At 44.7% G+C, this 20,063-nt stretch overlaps 1 protein-coding gene across 5 annotated transcripts in view; it reads left to right on the top strand.

Annotated features, from left to right (window-relative positions):
- Positions 1 to 20,063, top strand: part of lama1 (laminin, alpha 1) — a 336,199-nt gene that overhangs the window by 55,873 nt on the left and 260,263 nt on the right. For all 5 annotated transcript variants that reach the window (XM_069922348.1, XM_069922349.1, XM_069922347.1 and 2 more), the window contains exons 2-3: positions 5,082 to 5,252; positions 7,260 to 7,372. In XM_069922348.1, the coding sequence (XP_069778449.1) occupies positions 5,082 to 5,252; positions 7,260 to 7,372 (284 nt within the window). The remainder of the gene's footprint in view (positions 1 to 5,081; positions 5,253 to 7,259; positions 7,373 to 20,063) is intronic.

The following is a 20,063-nucleotide window of genomic DNA, read 5'->3' as shown; positions in this document are numbered from 1 at the left end:
CTGCCAGGCACCTTGTGTGGAACTGAATTTCCTCTGTGCATCAGAGTAAATTCCAAACATAGATTATATTGTTCCTTATAATAGTTAAAGTAAATGTCCCAACTGATGATAATTTGGAGAAAATGTTTGAATCGGAATCTGAATTAGAATTTATTGTCGAACAAACCACAAAATTTGTTGTTTTGTAGCAATAATTTTTTTAAAAACAGTGCACGAAAAGTAAGGCAGTTGGTTCATTGATTATTCAGGAATCTGATGGCAGCGGGGAAGAAGCTGTCCTTGTAGTGCTCGTTTTTAGACTCCTGTACCTTTTTCCCCCCGATGGCAGCAGAGTGAAGAGGGCGTGGCCTGGCTGGTGGGGGTCCTTGAGAATAGAGGCTGCTTTTTTAAGACGCCGCCTCATGTAGATGCCCACGATGGAGTGAAGTCTGGTGCCTGTGATGTCCTGAGCGTTGGAACCTCCATACCAGAGTGTAATGCAACCAGCCAGATTGTGTTTCATGGTACACCTGTAGAAGTTTTCAAGAGTCTTCAGTGACATACTGAATCTCCACAAACACCTCACAAAGTATATCTGCTGGTGCCCCTTCTTCATGATGGCATCGACATGGAGGCTCCAGGACAGATCTTCAGAGATGTTGACAGCCAGGAAGTTGTTGACCCTCTTTACTACTGAGCCCTCAATGGGGACTGATTCGTGACTTCCTCCTGAAGTCCACAATCATCTCCTCAGTTTTGCTGAGGTTAAATACAAGGTTGTTGGTGTGACACCATTCAAGGAGCTGATCTATCTCCCTCATGTACACTTCCTCATGGCCGTGTGTGACTCTGCCGAAAACTGTGATGTCGTCAGCAAATTTGTAGATAGCATTGGAATTGTGCCTGGCCACACAGACGTGGATGTATAATGAGTAGAGCAGTGGGCTAAATCCTTGAGGTGCGCCTAGGTTGATAATCAGTGTAGAGATGTTTCCAATTCATGCCATCCCCAATATTGCAAATAAATAATGTTGCACGGTCACTTTTTGTTCAGAACCACATTGGTAATAAAACATTGATTTCCTGGAAAATCAGTGAAATTTTGCTTTAGATGCTGTAATACACTGGACAATTTATTTCAAAAGATTTGCTCCCTGAAAAAATTGGGGATTATGATAGACAACTTCAAGCTGAGCATGAAGATAATTTCCTATTTCCTGTATCACATAGGAAATTGGAGAAACGTTAAATTAACTTTTATGGAATTTAGCATGTTTAATTACAGAATAATTCTGACACATTGCATTAGTTCAACTGGCCTAAAGATGCTTTGTCATTGATTTTTGTACTCAGCATCTGGTGCCTCTTCTGTCAGTGCCCAATAATTTGATGGATTACAGTTGCCCTGATAGCATTTCTCCATGGTCGCAACGTCCTGATGAAACCTTTCACCATGTTCATCACTGAGTGCACCAAGAAATGCAAGTGCGAATGCAGAAAATGAATTTTCAATGACATGTTGCATTTCATCGTCTTGTACACTTGAAGTAACTTAAAATATGACAGGAAATGATTGTATCTTAAAAAAAAACCAATGGTACATGATAGGAAAATGTTCAGGCAAAATCCACAGAATGCACCCAAAAGTGATCAAAATCTTTGTTGTCCAGTGTTATTAGGTGTGGGATCTGAAGAGGCCTGTGTGTGGAAAATAGTTTTGATCTGGAATCAGAGATAAGAATTATTTATGATTTTTGAAACTGAATTAAGTAGGCACTTGAAGGAAAATAATTTGTCGAGCTGCGAAAAGAGCAGGGGAAATGGGACTGATGGATCACAGATTTGATGGATGAAATGGTCTCCCGCGGTGCCGTCACAATTCTCCAATTTATTCTATAATTTTGAACATTTCACTCCTTCAAGTAATTCCATGGTTATTGATGTAATATTGAAGCCAGCGCAAGCATCTACTAGGAGTTAATTTAGTGTGTCTGTCATGTTGATTGAACAGTCACAATTAGTAAGGGCCTCTCCTACAAATACAAGATGTTTTATTATTATGAGAAGCCAGGATTTAAAGTTCAATCTGAAGGGAAGTGTCTACAGCAGTGCAAACTCTCCCTCCATGTGAGAAACACGAGCAGGCAACCGTGGGGATGGGCATGAGGATGTGACCATGGGGACGGGGCAGTTGCTTTAGCGGGCGATGTTGTTTGCTGAGTACCTCCCGCAAAATAGAAAGAAAAATCCTATTTTTATGATGCATCCTGGTGGGAACGGTCACCGTGTTGAAGGCTTGTTAACGGAAACTAATCTCGCTTAAGGAGGTGAGGACCTGGAGCTCTGGTGGCCGATGGTCTGACCAGGGATCTGTGCGGCTGCGGGAGCCCTGGAGGTGAATCCATGGACACTCGAGTATCTGAAGGGGGTCTATTTTTTGCTTGTGTATCTCTTATTGTTAAGGGTGCCAGGCAATGCTCATGACGACTCTTTGTTTGCCTTGCAGCAGTGTATCATGTATATTGCATTTTTATATATTATTACATGACAGTAGAACATAATAACAGAGCACAGGCCCTTCAGCCCACAAGGCAAACCTACTCCACAACAATCTAATTTTTACCTTCCTCACACACACAGCCCTCTATTTGAAAAGTCAAGTTTAAGTTCACTGGGAATCTAAAAATAAACAATGACAAATTGATAATATCAAAGAAAATTATCCAGGCAGAAGATATAACCTTGTAGCGAAGTATTCTGTACTGAGCTACTATAGACGTTAGTGTACACGTTATAGAGTTGGCGTATGCACAGGGAAGTCAATGTACACACTGTGGAGCCTAGTCCAAGACTCACACCTCCAGGCTTGCATTCTGGGTTTATATATAATCACTTTTACTGTAACATGGACAGGAAGTGACATCGTCAGCTCAGATTAAAACCCTGTGTTGGATACAGGTCAATTTCCCGCGTTTTCCATAGCACGTCCGCCATTTTGGGAGCCAGTTCGCTTGCTAGTAAGTGAGTCGCCACAACCTAAGTATTAGCAAACAATATTTTGTTAAAATAATAACCTAAGGTGTGCTACCAGGAGGTTTGCCACACAATGATTAGGAAATGAATAAAGTTCCTATTGGAGTAACCCAGGCAATTTTCGTCAAAATGTACTCAGAGAATAAAATGCACCTTCATGGCCTTTAAAGTTGTGATAAAATTGTCTGTTTCCCACTTCATATTCTGCTCACACAGTCATCTCAACAAGATGAGCCATGCTGGAGCACTAAGCTGCTGGACACCACAAACTTAGCATCCAATAACTCACTTTCCACTATAGACGGTGAATGTCATCGGGTCTTGTGGCCTTGGCCCCCACTGTATTCTCAGCCAGGCAGAATAACGCATGCAAGTTTTCTTATCATTGCATTCTTTCTCGTAATCAGATTGAAGAATGGCCTCCTGGATTATGACCTATGTTAGTGATTACAAATGATGAAAGATCTTTGACCTGAAATATTAATGGCTTCCTTCTCCACAGATGCTGCCTGACCTCTTGAGCATTCTATTTTAAAGTATTTTTCTGGCAGTGTCATTCTTATTATGGTTTTACAAACTAGTAGTTGTGTTAGAAAATATATTTTCTGTTTTATTATTCAAAATAATATTGAAATAAATGGTGGCACTGGCAGAGTTGCTGGAACAGCAATACTGGTGTGGATCCGGGGAATGGACACCCCACAGGGTCTTCTCACCCAGTTCTACTGCTGACTGCTCTCTACAGGTTTTAAACAGCCTTTTAAAGGAGCCAACTCTTTTATTTAAAATCCTACGACTACGGAATCTGGGCCCAAAATGGTGGCGCTCGTGCCAGGCAGGGGTCACAAGGGACTGCAGACTCTGAGGGAGCAGGGCACCAGTGATGGGGAGAATACCCCCCCCCTCCCCCCAATGTTGAGAAGGAGAAGCAGAGGAGAGGACCCCAAGGATAGTGACCATGGTGGTGGACGAGCGAGGGGCTCTGCATAGATGGCGAGCTCTTGGTGACTTGTGGGCAAGGAACCCAGGCAGTTGTGGGCTGCTGGAGACTGGCTCATGGGTATCGGAACTGGGATTCGAGAAGGGCTCTGAAAGGGCGCTGAAAGCTTCCTCGTCGTGTCGAAGCTTAGGATTTGGATTGGAAGAAAATCTCAGCAGGTCAAACAGTGTCCTTTATATAGCAAAGGTAAAAATACATAACCAATGTTTCAGGCTTGAGATTGAGACTGAGTTTCTCCAGCTTTGTGTTTTTACTACAACCACTTGGTCTACAGATTTTTGTGCTTTAACTAGTTGGGATCTGGGCTCAAGTTGCTGACAGTTTGAACTGAACAGGAATCTGTGCGACTGCAGAGGGCTGCGGAAGCGCTGGAGGCGAATCCACGGACACTCGGTGACTCTGGGGGACTCTCTTTGATTGTAAAGGCCGTCAGGCTCCTTGTCTGGCTTATGTGTAATATTACATTTCTGTTTTATTACATGACAATATATAGTATCTGATCTTAAGTTCCTATATAACCATATAAGGAGCGGAAACAGGCCATGTTGGCCTTTCGAGTCCGCACCGGTTCACTTGTATATTTTCTTGCCGGTCATCCTTCTTGTCACTCCTCCTCCTCTCTTCTCCAGTCCTGCAAACATTCAGCAAATTCTTGGCAGAAAGGTGAGACTGGTGAGGTTTGATTTTTTTTTTTTACACACACAAGTAGGATCATTTTTTCTGGTGAAAGGGATATCCAGAATTAAATGTGAAAATCTAAGACAAATAAAGAATTCCTGCTCACTCAGTTTTTATTTCTGAGCCAAGGAGCAACAGACAGAGAAAAAGAATGGTCGACGTTTTGAGCTAAAGCCCTTTGTCATGTTTTGATCAAAGGCATCAGTTCGAAACCTTGTCCATTCTTTCTCTCCCACTACTTGACCTGCTGAGTTACTCAGGCAAAATGTTTTCGGCTTCAGTGTGTATCGCCAGGTTTCGATTTCTGTTGAGCATGCTTTTTAGATTACGACATTGGTTAGATACTATTTTTTGGTTTGGGTCCCAAGCTTGCCTGTTTTGTCTTCAACAGGTCTTTTCCCAGCCATCCTGAATCTGGCCAGCAATGCAGTCATCTCCACTAATGCAACCTGTGGTGAAAATGGCCCTGAAATGTATTGCAAGTTGGTGGAGCACGTTCCTGGGAGGCCTATTCGCAACCCTCAATGTCGTATTTGTGACCTGAACAGTGCAAATCCAAAAGGTATGCATATTGTGAAGTTTTCTTCTCACCAGGGGCTCGAATGATGCCTGTTATCAGAATTGACTTTTTACCTAGAGTTATTTTTAATTTGAGCTGTTTTTAATTATTGAATTTGCTTGTTTAAATAACACTCATTAAGAATAGAGTAAACGGTTCCAGCTTATGTGGTCTCCAATGTACCTCCAGTAAATTAGTCTTGTTGGATTGGGGAAAATGGTCGAGGGTTACGATTCTCCAAGTTATGCTGATGTGTGAAAGGAAAGATTTATCGCCCCTTTGTGATTATGTTCATTAACATTCATTAGAAAATCAACATGAAGTAATTTACCAAGAAATATACTGGTGAATCAAATCTAATGTAATTATGGAGGCTTGTAATTATTTCCCTTCTCCTGGAGTCAGCTGTGGGAGGATATTCTTCCAGTTACATTTATAATTCCATCAAAAACTCATTTAGGGAGAATACAGTTCATAGGGGCCTGCACAATCCTGCGGTTTTTTTTCAATGTTGTTATCTCTTTACATGTGCTGGGATGAAGTGGGATGGTTTGTCGTCTGAGGTGAGACACGATTGTCTGAGGACTGGATCCAGGGAATTTAAGGTCCTTGTATGGATTTGCAGGTCCTGTGGGCACTCCTACAGAAGCTTCTCCTCCTGGCCAAGAGGGGAGCTGTAGAACAAGTTGGCCAAAGATCCACCTCAAATCAGGTAGAAGCCAGTAGTCCTGAAGCCAGAGGATCATTCTGAAAGCCATTTTACCGTCCTTTCTCATGTTGGATCTTTGTGATTCCTGTAAGCCCTTTCCTGGGACTATTGGTGAAAAACTTGGCCCAGAGTACTTCATTAACTCGCTTGGATCAGTGGTTCTGGAACCAGGAATGCAGGGCAGAGAAAATGGAAGGCCAGACAATGACTTTAAGCCAAGTTGAGCCAAAGGAGAAGAGTTGGAGGCTCCAGAACAGAGGCCTAATTAATTTGAGGGAGTTGGTGAAGGCAAGAATGGAGACATTGTGTTAAAATTTTGTAATTCTGTTTCTGACCCAGCAGCAGGTTTCAGTTAATAAGAGTATGCATGAGAGGAGAAGCTTGAGGAAGGTGTGTCGATTGTGATTGAGTAGCAGGTGTAAAATCAGGGCTGGGGATTGTTGGAATCTGTTCATCTGGAGGTGAGGGGTTGAAAGGACTGGAGTTGCCCAGATGCAGTAACCAGGGTTAAAGGTGGTTGTCCATAACTTCAATGCTTGCTCTCTGGAGCCCTGAGAAAGTTGCCTGACTTGTATGAAGCTCCAATGATGGTAATGAAGTCTCTTGAATCTCCGAGACCAGACATTTGCAGTCATTTCTACAAACCAGGATTTTACCCATCTCCCACCTCTGTATGCCAACTGAGGGTCCTAACTTCCATTCTTATTTTGGGATACCATTACAGTTCAAAATAGAAATATCTTTTCCTCTGCTGCCCCCAGTTTTCCCCATGACCATAGATCCCTGCACTGGATTCCTCACCCCCCCCACCCACCCTTCATCTTGGCCAAGTGCCTGTGCTGTCTGATCCCTGACCATCAGCAGCTGAATGATCCTCTTCCACCTGTGTTTTAATTGGGTGGAATGTACAACGAAGCTCAATAATTAATGACCTTTGCAGACCTTTGAGTAAGTGACCGCTGTCTCCTGCTAAACACAATCTGCTGGAGGAACATGGTGGGTCAATAGCATCAGTGGGAGGAAAAGAATGTTTGTAGTATTTCGAGTTGAAATAAGTTGAGTTTAGCTTCAGATTCCAGGACCTGCAGTCTCCCGTGTGTCTCCAGGCCACTGTTTCCTCCCGATCTGCATCAACAGCTCCTCGCCACCTTCACCTTGCTGACATGCAGACGTCGCTCATTGTATCAGCCCATGTCAACTCTGCAAATGCAATGAACCACACACAAATGATGAAGTGGCAACAAGTCACTGAGGGTGTCAAAAGTTACCAGAAAAGTGAATCTTTCTCTCTGTGCCTGCAGAACGGCATCCAATAATGAGCGCCATAGACGGAACCAACAATTGGTGGCAGAGTCCCAGTATCCAGAATGGCAGGCAGTTCCACTGGGTGACGATCACTCTGGACTTGAGACAGGTGAGGAGAGAGGAAAAAAAAATTCAAACCAATTGACATATCGAATTTCACCATGTTTGTATTCCTGTATCCCTTTGGGTAATTGTCAATGCTGGGTGGGGTGTGAAAATGTTAACCTGTTACACCATTTATGCTGTACATTTGCCGAGAAGACCGTACCATGGTGTTATTAGAGTGGTGGTATTGGTTAGTTTGCAGCCATGTGCTTTCCATCTTGTCAGGCCCACATTGGTTAAGTTAAGTCTCATGGTTAAATATCTGTCCGATGACTCTCTGCCTTCAGGTTTGACCTTCCAAAATGCATCACCTCGCACTTAATCTGAATTGAACTCCATCTGCCACTTCTGCACCCAGCAATGGAGCCTGCCCTTGGCTATCACAGGTAGAGTCACTTGGATAATCATCTGCCCATGGCTGGTCTTCCATTGCCTTTCTTCTGCATTTCTCTGTGTTGCCTGCACATGAGAAAAATTACAGAGCAGCCAGAAGAAGTTTAGTCCATGAAAATGATTCTAGCTCTTCAACCTGAGGGAGCTTTTTAGAAGAATATTTGGCTGCCTTCCAACATGTAAAGGGTTTATTTTCCTTTCTAATTATATCCAGTTGTCTTTTTAATGTTCCATACTTGACCACGTCCATCACTTCGTGCAGCAAGCTATTCTAAGTTCTGCTGCGAGAATCCCTGGAGTGGGTCAGTTCTCCCATAATTTCTTGAGAGGCATTTACCATCAGCAGGAAACATTTATCATTCAGCTCAATACAACATGTAACTTAATGTAAAAACAAATGATGGAGAAATTCAGCAGGTCAAACAGTGTATTTATGCAGAAGATAAAAATACATCACTAACGTTTCAGGCTTGATCTTCCACAAGGTATGAGCAAAATGTAGGCAGGTGCCCGAACAAAATGAGGTCTAGCCTGAGACGTTGTATCTTTGCTCTATAGAATACACTGTTTGACCTGCTGAGTTTCTCCAGCATTGTTTTACTTCAATCATGGCGTCTGCAGACTTTCATGTTTTACTCCTCTCATTTAATTTCATGTGTAGGTTGGGCCTGTAAATCGGCCTTCACAAGGTTCAGACACCAATCTAGTACAATTTCCCTTAAAGTTGCACATTGGCATATTTCGGTTTACTTTCTATTCTCCAGTTTGGAGAAACTGCTTCACAATGATATTTTCTTAGTCCTGTTCATTGAGACTTCACCATAACTTTTGTCTGCTAGTTTTATTCAGCAAATGTGTCCCAGAACTTAGAACCAGGAATTGCTTTCAATTGGAAGTATTTTTTAATATAATGAAGTCTGTGCTCTCTGAAGCTGGAATGTACAGTCCTGATGGAACTTTGTGACAAGCTTTGGCTTTTGATTAATGCAGAAATTTGAGACGATGCTTCAGATGGAGCTTGAAGAGGCTTTAAGTGTCTATGAAAATAACAGAGCTGACGAGAGTGCCTGAAGGCCTGGTTAATGATGGGCTACATTTTCAATTACATGTGGGCTTTGATGTGTGCCCGTGATAGTTGTTTATTTATTAAATGAAACCACGTTTGGTGCTACAACCACAAGCAAGCTGATCAAAGTAGTGTTCACTACAAACGAGTGAGAAATATCTCAGCTGTATGTCTGCCCTTTGTACTTCCAAAACTGATATAATCGTGATGTTTGATTACAAAAAGACTATATATGCTGATCGTTTCTTCGAAATTGTGGAATATATATTCCACAATAAAATAGCCAGCCCTAGATTTCCTTTCCTGGCATTATTGGGCATAGCAGATTTAAGAATGAGACATTGTGGGATTTTGGTTCTAATCATTGCAGTACTGCTGTGACCTTTTGAAGGATTGTTCAGACTGGATTGAAAAACCTCTCTTTGATCTGTGTTAATGAGTTGGAGCGTTTTGGTCAAGCAGGGCCAAGCTTCGTTACGTGGCAATGAGTTGCAAGACTCCAGTTTAGTTTATTGCCCTCCTCCCTTTACAACCCAGGGACACTGAAGCCAATCAGCGCAGCTGAACTGATCCAGGTCCTTCTCTTCCATTGCATTCCAGTGACTTTAACCACAAGCCAGTTAAGATGCTGCAATAAATCTTCATTCCTTCTTGCTCTCCCTGTAAGCATGCTGCTTATTTGGTTTAGTTGCAGGTACAGCAGGCAATCAAGAAGGCAACTGGAATGTTGCCCTTTATTGCTAGAGGGATTGAATTTAAGAGCAGGGAGGTTACACTGCAACTGTACAAGGTGCTGGTAAGGCCACATGTGGAGTACTCCGTGCAGTTCTGGTCTCCTTACTTGAGGAAGGATGTACAGGCTTTGGAGGCGGCGCAGAGGAGGTTCACCAGATCGATTCCAGGGGTGGAGGGGTTGGCTTATGAGGAGAGATTGAGCCGTCTAGGACTATATTTGCTGGAATTTAGAAGAATGAGAGGGGATCTAAAAGAAGCAGTTAAAATTATGAAAGGCAGGCATAAGATGGAGGTTGGTAATGGTTTACGTTGGTAGAGGAGACCAGAACCATGAGGCAGACCCCAAGATTCAGGGTAGAAGATGTAGGACAGAAATGAGGAGGCACTGCTTTTCCCAGAGGGTGGTGAATCTGTGGAATTTGCTGCCATTGAAACAGTGGAGGCGACCTCAGTAAATATATTTAAGAGAAGGTTGGACAGATTTCTACATAGTAAGGGAATGAAAGGAAATGGGGAAAAGGCAGGTAGATGGAGACGAGTATCATCAGATCAGCCATTATTGAGCAGAGCTGGCTCGACCGGTCAGATAGTCTACTCCTGCTCCCATTTCTTATGTTTATCTAAATTCGCTGCACGATGCCTTTTGTTGAAAGGTGATACAATTGAAGCAAGACAGTACGAAGTTTGGTCTTGGATCTTGGGTGACTGGTCAGTGGAAAGGACCAACCTCCCAATCATTCTTGTCTATGAAGTGACTTTGGTTATTTTGAGATGAGGCTTCATTACAGTCACCTTAGCGGACAGCCAGTTGTATAAATCAGTGATTCGTAGCAGTTTTGCAGAATGGGTCAGATGGACATGTTTCAGGGTCACTCAACTGAAAAAGATGGTCTGAAAGGTTTTTGAGAAATCTTCACTGCTGTCTTCCCGACTGTGTGCCAGTGTTGGATTCCTTGTGGAGACCAGTGAGGAAAGCTGCAATTTCTGGAGTCGTGGAACAGAGGAGAAGAGATGACGTGGCTGGTGGTGGATCGTGTTGGAAATTGCAGAATTGACTAAAGATAGTGAAGTAGATGCCAAGGCTGATCTCTGTCCAGTCTGGAGGGGGAGGGGGTGGGGTGGAAATGCATTCCCAAACTGCACTATCCATTCTCTGCTCTTTCTATTGCCGCACTGGCAAATCAGAGGATTTAATACCTCATGCGTAGCCGACAACACAATGGAATGAAGGCTGCGTTTTCATTTTAAATTAATCCACTCCCTTCAGTCCGTCCAGGTTTTCTCTTCCTTTTTCACCTTCTCCATTCCCTCCCCCCCCCACCCCACCTTGATTGCTAACCTCACCTGATTCTCCCCACCCCCCCCCCCCCATCTGCCCATCATCCACATACTTATCAATCCGTGTTTCTTCTCCCTCGGTTCACCCCTCCTGTCATCTCCCCTACCTGACTACATCCACCCATCATATCCCCACCCCATCTCGTCCCACTTATCACCTGTCAGTTTCTGAATCACCCCTCCCTCTTACTCCTCTACACTGGCTACACTATCTCTGCACTCTCCATCCTGATGTAGTGCCTCAACCTGAAACATTGATCAGTGCTTTCCCTCCATAGATGGTGGTCGACCTAGCAATTTATTTTTTGCTTCAGCTTCATCTGCAATCACTTGTATGCCCCTCCTCACCAGTCACTTCATTATTTTACAACTTGTTTTGATTTCTTCAACATCAGACCAGGAGACCATGTCAGAAATGAATCCCACTTGATGTACAATCAAAAACCTGCACTTGGACATATTTAGTTCAAAGCAAGACCGAGGATCATTATCAAATTCAGTCACTGAATCATATCAGAGTGTGACCTGAAGTAAAACACCAAAGTCTGCAGAAACTGTGGTTGAAGTAAAACACAATTCTGGGGAAACTCAGCTGGTCAAACAGTGTACTTTATGTCTTTGGCTTGGCTTCGCGGACGAAGATTTATGGAGGGGTAATGTCCACATCAGCTGCAGGCTCGTTTGTGGCTGACAAGTCCGATGCGGGACAGGCAGACACGGTTGAAGCGCTATTTGCCTTGGCGAGTCTGTTGTCTATCTCGTTGTCGATCCTTGTATCCGATGAAATGGTGCAGCTGAGATAGGTAAACTGGTTGACCGTTTTGAGTTTTGTGTGCCCGATGGAAATGTGGGGGGGCTGGTAGTCATGGTGGGGAGCTGGCTGATGGAGGACCTCAGTTTTATTCAGGCTGACTTCCAGGCCAAACATTTTGGCAGTTTCCGCAAAACAGGACGTCAAGCGCTGAAGAGCTGGCTCAGAATTGGCAACTAAAGCGGCATCGTCTGCAAAGAGTAGTTCACGGACAAGTTGCTCTTGTGTCTTGGTGTGAGCTTGCAGGCACCTCAGATTGAAGAGACTGCCATCCGTGCGGTACCGGATGTAAACGGCGTCTTCATTGTTGAGGTCTTTCATGGCTTGTTTCAGCATCATGCTGAAGAAGATTGAAAAGAGGGTTGGTGCGAGAATGATGCAGCCTTGCTTCACGCCATTGTTAATGGAGAAGGGTTCAGAGAGCTCATTGGTGTATCTGACCCGACCTTGTTGGTTTTCGTGCAGTTGGATAACCATGTTGAGGAAATTTGGGGGGCATCCGAGGCGCTCTAGTATTTGCCAAAGCCCTTTCCTGCTCACGGTGTCGAAGGCTTTGGTGAGGTCAACAAAGGTGATGTAGAGTCCTTTGTTTTGTTCTCTGCACTTTTCTTGGAGCTGTCTGAGGGCAAAGACCATGTCAGTAGTTCCTCTGTTTGCGTGAAAGCCGCACTGTGATTCTGGGAGAACATTCTCGGCGACACTAGGTATTATTCTATTTAGGAGAATCCTAGCGAAGATTTTGCCTTCAATGGAGAGCAGCGTGATTCCCCTGTAGTTTGAGCAGTCTGATTTCATGCCTTTGTTTTTGTACAGGGTGATGATGATGGCATCACGAAGGTCCTGAGGTAGCTTTCCTTGCTCCCAGCAGAGCTTGAAAAACTCATGCAGTTTGGCATGCAGAGTTTTGCCGCCAGCCTTCCAGACCTCTGGGGGGATTCCATCCATACCTGCTGCTTTGCCACTTTTCAGTTGTTCAATTGCCTTATATGTCTCTTCCCAGGTGAGGACTTTATCTCTAGCCTTAGGGGCTGTTGAGGGAGCTGGTCTGAGTGGTTGGCACTGAAAAGAGATTGGAAGTGTTCTGACCATCGGTTGAGGATGGAGATCTTGTCGCTGAGGAGGACTTTGCCGTCAGCGGGCTTTAGACTTGGGATGAGGGGCTGTACACAGCCTTTAGAGCCTCGTAAAAACCCCTGAAGTCGCCATTGTCCGTGCTGAGCTGGGTTCGTTTGGCGAGATCATTTTGGATCTCCCGGAGTTTGCACTGAAGATGGCTGCATGTGCGATGGAAGGCTTGTTTCTTCTCTGGCCAGGACGGCCTTGCAAGGTGAGCCTGGTGGGCAGCTCGCTTCTTTGCCAGCAGCTCCTGGATTTCCTGGTTGTTTTCGTCGAACCAGTCCTTGTCTTTCTGGAGGAGAAGCCCAGTTCCTCTTCAGTGGATTGCAGTATGGTAGTCTTCAGCTGATCCCAGAGGGTTTCAGGGGACGAGTCCGTGAGGCGGATTATGTAGTGTGACAGTATATAGATATGTTTTTGGGAGGTAAATTGGGGCAGGTTTTTCAGTGTAGGTCACATACAAACACTTTAAAACAGATCTTATTTAAAATACTGGAGCTCTGCTCATGTTAAACAATCCGGTGCCAATAGCCTTTGCAAAAGCTTTGGAGAGTGTCCAAGAGACTTCACTAATGGATTGTTGTTTACAAAAAGGTAACAGATGAAATAACTTGTCGGAGCCACAGACTGTCTGGAGTGGAGTATGCTGTTCTAAGAGGGTCATGTGGTTTTGCAAGCAGAGAGAGTGAAATATGCTTTATCTCTGTGTGTGTGTGTGTGTGTGAGAGAGAGGGAGAGAGAGAGAGAGACAGAGATCAGTTCTGTAGTGTTACAGTCAGCAGCAGCAGCTGGGACTGGAACAGGACAAGCTGGAAAGCTTGTGGAAAACCCCACTTGGAAGACTGGTTGAGTTTAGCCTGATCAAAGTCTTTGTGGTTCATGCAAGAGGAGAGGACTGGCTGTCTAATGTTTCACTTGAAATAAGAGAAACAAAAAGGAACTCTGTGGTGACCTGTAAGAAAGAGGTTATCATCTGGAGAATCCTGAAGGGGTCAAGTTTCTTCGGCAAGACACTGAAGTGGCTGATTAAAAAAAGGAATCAGTTGTGGGTGTCCAGTGTACAACAAATCTCTCTCTGAAAACCAACAAGAACTTTACTGAGCAGTAACTGTTTACCTTTCAAGCACCAAAGCCCGGTGAACTAAATAAATGTTAAATTCTGTGCACGGTATAAGAATTGCCGGCAACTTGGAGGAATGAAAAGTGAGATTGGATTGTGAATCAAAGAACTTTTCTGAGCTTACACACACATTACATACAATGCACTTAGAATTAGAAGGGGGGGGGTTAAGTTAGGTTAGTTAAGTCAATAATGATAAGTTAAAGTGTGATTCCGTTTTCATATTTAAAGATAATTAAAAGCAACTTTTGTTTAATTAACCATTTGTCTTGGTGAATAACTATTGCTGCTGGGTTTTGGGCTCGTGACAGTAGCACCGATTTAAAAATACATAACCAATGTTTCGGGCTTGAGCCTTTTGTCAAGGTAGCCCTTTATCTTCATCAGAGTGTGACCTGTTTATTTATGGGAGCAAGGTGTCATTATAGATTTTATTACTGGGAGGCTTGTTAGCAATGACCAGAATCAGCAGTTCTTTTTTTTCCTCTGAGACTTGCACTGTTTAGAACAGTAATTCTCAACCTTTTTTTTTTAACCAGTCACATACCACCTTAAGTAATCCCTTACTAACCACCGAGCACCTTTAGCATGGTGATTAATGAATAATTACTTAAGGGGTGGAAAAAAAATGATTGAGAACCATTGGTTTAGAACACACATGTCAAACTCTGGCCCGCGGGCCAAATTTGGCCCGCGATATAATTATATTTGGCCCGCAAGATCATTTCTAAAATGTATTAGAGGTGGCCCACTGGCCGCCGCGCCAGTATAGCGCATGCACAGTAATACAACAAATCCCAGAATGCATTGGCGTCAGCCCGCTAATCGCCCCCACCTCCTCTGCTTACGTTGCAGGGTCTCACCATGGACTCTGGTTTTGGAGCCTGGCCGGTGTCAGGGGAAGCCAAGGCCGCTTCCCAGCGCCCGGAACCGGAGGCCTCGGGCCTGACCTCGCCAGGACCGTTGCCCACTCCCCCTCCCTGCCACAGGCCAACCCGCGACTCACGGTGACGGGGCCGCTGATCCGCCGAGATGCCGCCCTGCAGCGAGAGCCGATGCCCCCGCACTGTCGTTGTCCAACCCGATCGCCCGCAAACCCCGCCCTCCCGCACACAGGCCTGAGTAAGGATTATGAACTTTAATCTCAGGATAAAACGATCTTCCAATAGTTTCATGTCAAAGTGATAAATATATTCCTGGTTAAAAATGGTCCTGCACCTGGATACAAGCTCATTAGGCATAAAACTTGAAAAGTGTGTAAATCAAAGGATATCTGTACCAATGGAAAAAGGGCATGGCAAATAACCCTGCTAGAGTTCATGCCCACAATCAGTCACCCATTTGATTGTTTCAGGAATCATGTTATTCTCCCACATTCTCAATAGCCCTCAGATTTTACTATTCGACAGCACACTAGCAACATTTGACAAATCCTCTATAGAGAAATATTATTTATTGAATATTTTATTTCTCATTTGTTAATGCTTCTGGAAAGAGTTTATCCAAAACTATTATGAAACATTTATTTTAATAAGAAAAAGTTTAACATTACATATGTTGAAAGAAGAGAAAACATGGAGATGTTGTTGAAAATTTTCAATAAATATTTAGTTCGGCCCTCGACTTAGTCCAAGTTTTTAATTTTGGCCCTCCGTGAATTTGAGTTTGACACCCCTGGTTTAGAAGATGCCAGGCAGTAGATGAACAAACAGGAGGTAATGTTTAAAAGGTGGCTTTGATTCTCCTTCCAAAGCTAATTATCCAAATGGCTGTGGGGAGCTGTTTGTACATCTCACAACCCTGATGTTGCAAGTGTATTTCCTGTTTCCTTCTCCTCCCCAGCAGCATTTTTCATGGGTTCCTGGTTAGTGGAGGTTCCTTTTGCCTGCACGGGGCATGCCTTCTGATCACTTTGCGCACCGCTGCTTTCTCGTTGAGTACATGTAAGTAGCAGCTTGCGTACAATGGCTAATCTCACGTTCATTTTCTGTGAACCAGGTTTCAGGTTGCGGGAGGTTGCCAGGATTACGCAGCAGTGGAGTGCTACATTGGCTGTTGAGCTACTCAGTGTGCCCAGCATGTTAATGTTGAACGAGATTTGTGGCAATCCACTCAGTTGCCATTGGTGTTGAAGTGACCTTGGGCTCAAGCCAAACGTGACAAGACCTTGGAGACAAAATAAATGGCATATTCTGGAATCTGGTGACGTCCTTTTTGTTTTAGTGTTAGGAAGGAGTGTAACAGATGTTTATTTATTGAAGGAAAGGAATTACTCTCAGCACTGTAAACTAAGGGAAGGGGGAGAGGTAAATTCTGACCCTGTAACATGAATGGGAATTTATTTGACACTTTTTTTTCCAATGTGACTTGCCATTATACATGGCACTGCGTGAGAATAGGTTAACAATAGTTTCCCTTGTGCTTCAGATGTTGCTACCGGTTGCATTTTGAGGTGAAAGGTTATCAATTCAGGTCACACTCTGGAATTTCTGACGTATAAACCCACCATTGTCAGAGCTTGAAGGATGTGAAAGATCCCATGACATTAAGCACTTCTATGCAGCCACTAAACAGCAGAAAATTTCTGCTCCGGTGGCAGTGTAAAAACTTTTTATGGAAATTCCATCCCATAATTTTTTCCAGTCGTGCCCTTAGACATTTTTTGCGGAGTGGCTGCAGGGTAAATTGACCGCAGCCATTCCATAAGAAACAAGCCTAATGAATACGATACTCCCCCTCCAACAAACTCCGCAACACAGGAGGGCTGTGTAAGTGTCCTAAAAGTGCTGCTGTGTAAATGACCACATCCGGACACACACTTTAACTTGTCGCTATTGACACATGTCTGCTAATTTTTTTCAGAATAATTCCAAAGTTTTAGTGTAAAAATGCCCATTGTCTTGAAAAAAGTAACAAGATTCTTCTCAATGTTCCATTCCTCAACTAAGTGCATCAACGTGGCCATTGTAATGTTGCAGGATATGGTACCTTGCCTTGTGCCCCATTTTATCACAAGGCCATTTCAGAGAGCCCAAAAATTGAGATGTAAAGGTGTATAAACTCCGCCAAAACGCATAATCACCTACCTTTCTGTATGTGTGGAGGCGATCTCCGAGCTGCATTTTCCAACCCCTCTCCGAGAGGGATAGTCTCCGCAGTGCAGCCCTCCGCCGATCGATCTGATTGTACTGCCGCGGCTGTTTAGGGGCGGAATGATGATTCTGTCAGCCTGCGAACCATCTCCCCACTCACCCCTCTCCTGGCAGCGGGGAGCCCTTGGGGCCGTGGGGGCTTTCAGCGGGGGCAGTGGGGACTGGTGGGGGATATCGGGGGTGGCTGGGACAGCCATACCTGGCTGCTTCGGCCTTCGGTGCCACTCTCTGTGGCTCAAAACACGGCAGAGCAATAGCTGTCTTTCCTACCCATAATCCCCATTCAGATGGAGTGGTTTCGGCTGCATGGGGAATTATGGGTAGGGAAGATGGCCATTGCTCTACTGCGCTTTGAGCCGCAGAGAGCAGCCCGGTGTGGCTGTCCCAGCCCGCACCGACCGCCCCTGACGGCTCCCACTGCCCCGCCAGTCTCCACTGTCCCACCGACCCCCACTGACAGCTCCCGTTGACCCGCCAGTCCCCACTGTCCCGACTGCCCTGATGGTCTCCACTGCCCCACCGACCCCCACTGACAGCTCCTGCTGCCCCAACAGCCCCTGCTGACAACTCCTGCTGCCCCGCCGGGCCCCACTGCCCCAACGGCATTATCAGCCATCCCTAGTGCGGCTGTACATTCAGATCGATTGGCGGACGGCTGTGCTGCGGAGATTATCCTTCTCGGAGAGGGGTTGGGATATGTGGCTCGGGGACCACCTCAGCACATTCGGTAGGGTAGGTGATTATGCGTTTTGGCAGAGTTTCTCTGCCTTTACATCTCAACTTTTGGGCTATCTGAAATGGCCTATAATGTATCTTTACCTCCTGTGGATGCTGCAAGACTGGCTGAGTTCCTCCAGCTTTTCTGTGTTTTTACTTCAATCACAATATCTGCAGACTAACGTGTTTTCTCAAGCCTTGAGGTGAGCATTGAATGGTGGTGCAGAATCGAAGGACTGAATGGCCGATTCCTGCATCTACTTCCTGTGATTCTATGCAGTAAATAGGAAAGCCCTGGATCATTTACTGCCCTGGGGTGTGTGGGCACTTTGATCTTCCAGAGGCACCTCACAGCCAAATCCATTCAGGTGTATGATGCTCAGTTGGCTTTTGAAATGCAAGTATATCTAGCCTGCAGGGGCACATGGCCAGTGAAATGAGAGATCAAGGGCACGTGGCTGATGCATATCAAATGAAGGAACTGTAACATAATGTAATGTTGAACAGGAAAGTCTGTGGACAATGTTCCCTCTAATTTTTGTAGTCAGTGTGCACAAAAATCTTTTGTTGTGCAATTTCCCCGCCCCCCCCCTGCCGTGACAAAAGTATGTGCACACTCAATGCTTGTGCAAATGTAAACTTGAAGTTGTTTCAAGATAATTTTAGCACAGCCTTATCTCTCATGGCTGATAAAACTGTATTGGCATGTTTTAATATAATACAGTACAGCTCCGATGATCCAAAATCTGATTCTCCAAAATCCTAATTTCTCCAGAATTCTTTTGGAGCTGAACTGACCTCACAGATTGAAAAAGAAATTCACCTGACATGAAATTAGAACGATTCTCATTTCAGGTAACTTTTCCCTCCCCTCTCTCGTTCCATTTCTTCTTTACCTTCCCATATTCTCCGATTCTCCCTCTCAAACTGAGTGCCACTGTCTCCCAGTCGCAAGTGGTTGGAAGAATCCCTTGTCCCGACCTCGTCAAGGACTTCAGGCTCCCGGTAGTAGCGGGGACCTCAGGCTCCTGGCAGGAGTGGGGAGGGGTCAGTGATTGCATTTTTTTGAGAGAGAGAATTATTTTAAGGGTTAAAAAGCTTTCCCTTGTTGTTTAACATTGATGCAAGTGACTTGTTGTTGCTACTGGACTGTTTTAAAAAATGACCATTTCTCCCAAAAAAAAGTTTATCCAACAGGCCAGGTCCCGACCATTTTGGATAATCGGAGTTGTACTGTACAAGTATGATTAATTACTTGTTTAACCGACTAACGAGTTAACAGAAACAGTTAGCTAAGAGAATATTTTCAATTTATTATTAATTATAACATTATTTTGGGTAACTAATTTCCTCTGTGTGCAAAAAGTCAGAGGGAATAGTGTCTGAGATGCTGTGATTGTGGTCAAATGAACAAAAGAGCTGGTGGAACTCAACAGGTCCCACAGCATCCACAGGAAGCCAAGAGACGTACAATAACCAACGCTTTGGACCTAAGGCCTTCAACAAGGAATTAGCAAAAAGCAGAAAAAAGTGTCTAAGTAAAAGGATGAGGAGGGGGGAGGGAAGAAGGGGCAGGAGGAGGAGCACAGGGGGTCGTAGGTGGATATGGGTGGGTGGCAGAAAAAAGCTGGTAAGTGATGGGGGAGAGGATAGCTCTCTGAATGGAGAGGGAAAGGGGTGGGGAGCTAGAGGAAAGGAGACAGAGGGATAGGGAAAGAGAGAGAGAAATAAGTGGAGGGGCCGAACAGAAACTGGAGAAATTGACGTTAATGCCATCTGGTGTTGTTCCTCCAATTTGGAGGTGGCCTCTGTTTGGCAGGGCATGAGGCCATAGACAGATGAGTTGATGTGGGAATGGGTTGTGGAATTTAAATTATTGGCCACTGGGGGAGCACCACTGTTGCAGTGGACAAAGCGAAGTTGCTCAACAAAACTATTACCCACTCTGTGTCCAGTTTCTTCTGATGTAGAGGACACCACAGTGGGAGTACTGGATGCAGTGGATGACTCATGCACATTCACAAGTGAATTGTTGTTTGGGGCTCTGAATGGTAGTGAGGGTGGAGGTGTGGGAGAAAGTATAGCATGTGGTCATGGAGAGGTAGCAAGGGAACGATAGCTGGGAAGGGGTGAGTGGATGAGGGAGTCACAGACAGAGCAATCCCTGTGGAACGCAGACAGGGTAGGAGAGGGGAAGATGTGTCTGGTGGTGGTGTCACGTTGGTGGCGAAAATTGCAGAGGGTAAT

The sequence above is a fragment of the Narcine bancroftii genome, chromosome 2, assembly GCF_036971445.1.
Source record: "Narcine bancroftii isolate sNarBan1 chromosome 2, sNarBan1.hap1, whole genome shotgun sequence".
Taxonomy (NCBI): domain Eukaryota; kingdom Metazoa; phylum Chordata; class Chondrichthyes; order Torpediniformes; family Narcinidae; genus Narcine; species Narcine bancroftii.
The sequence above is the reverse complement of the archived record's forward strand: the minus strand, read 5'-3'. Positions and strand labels throughout refer to the sequence as shown.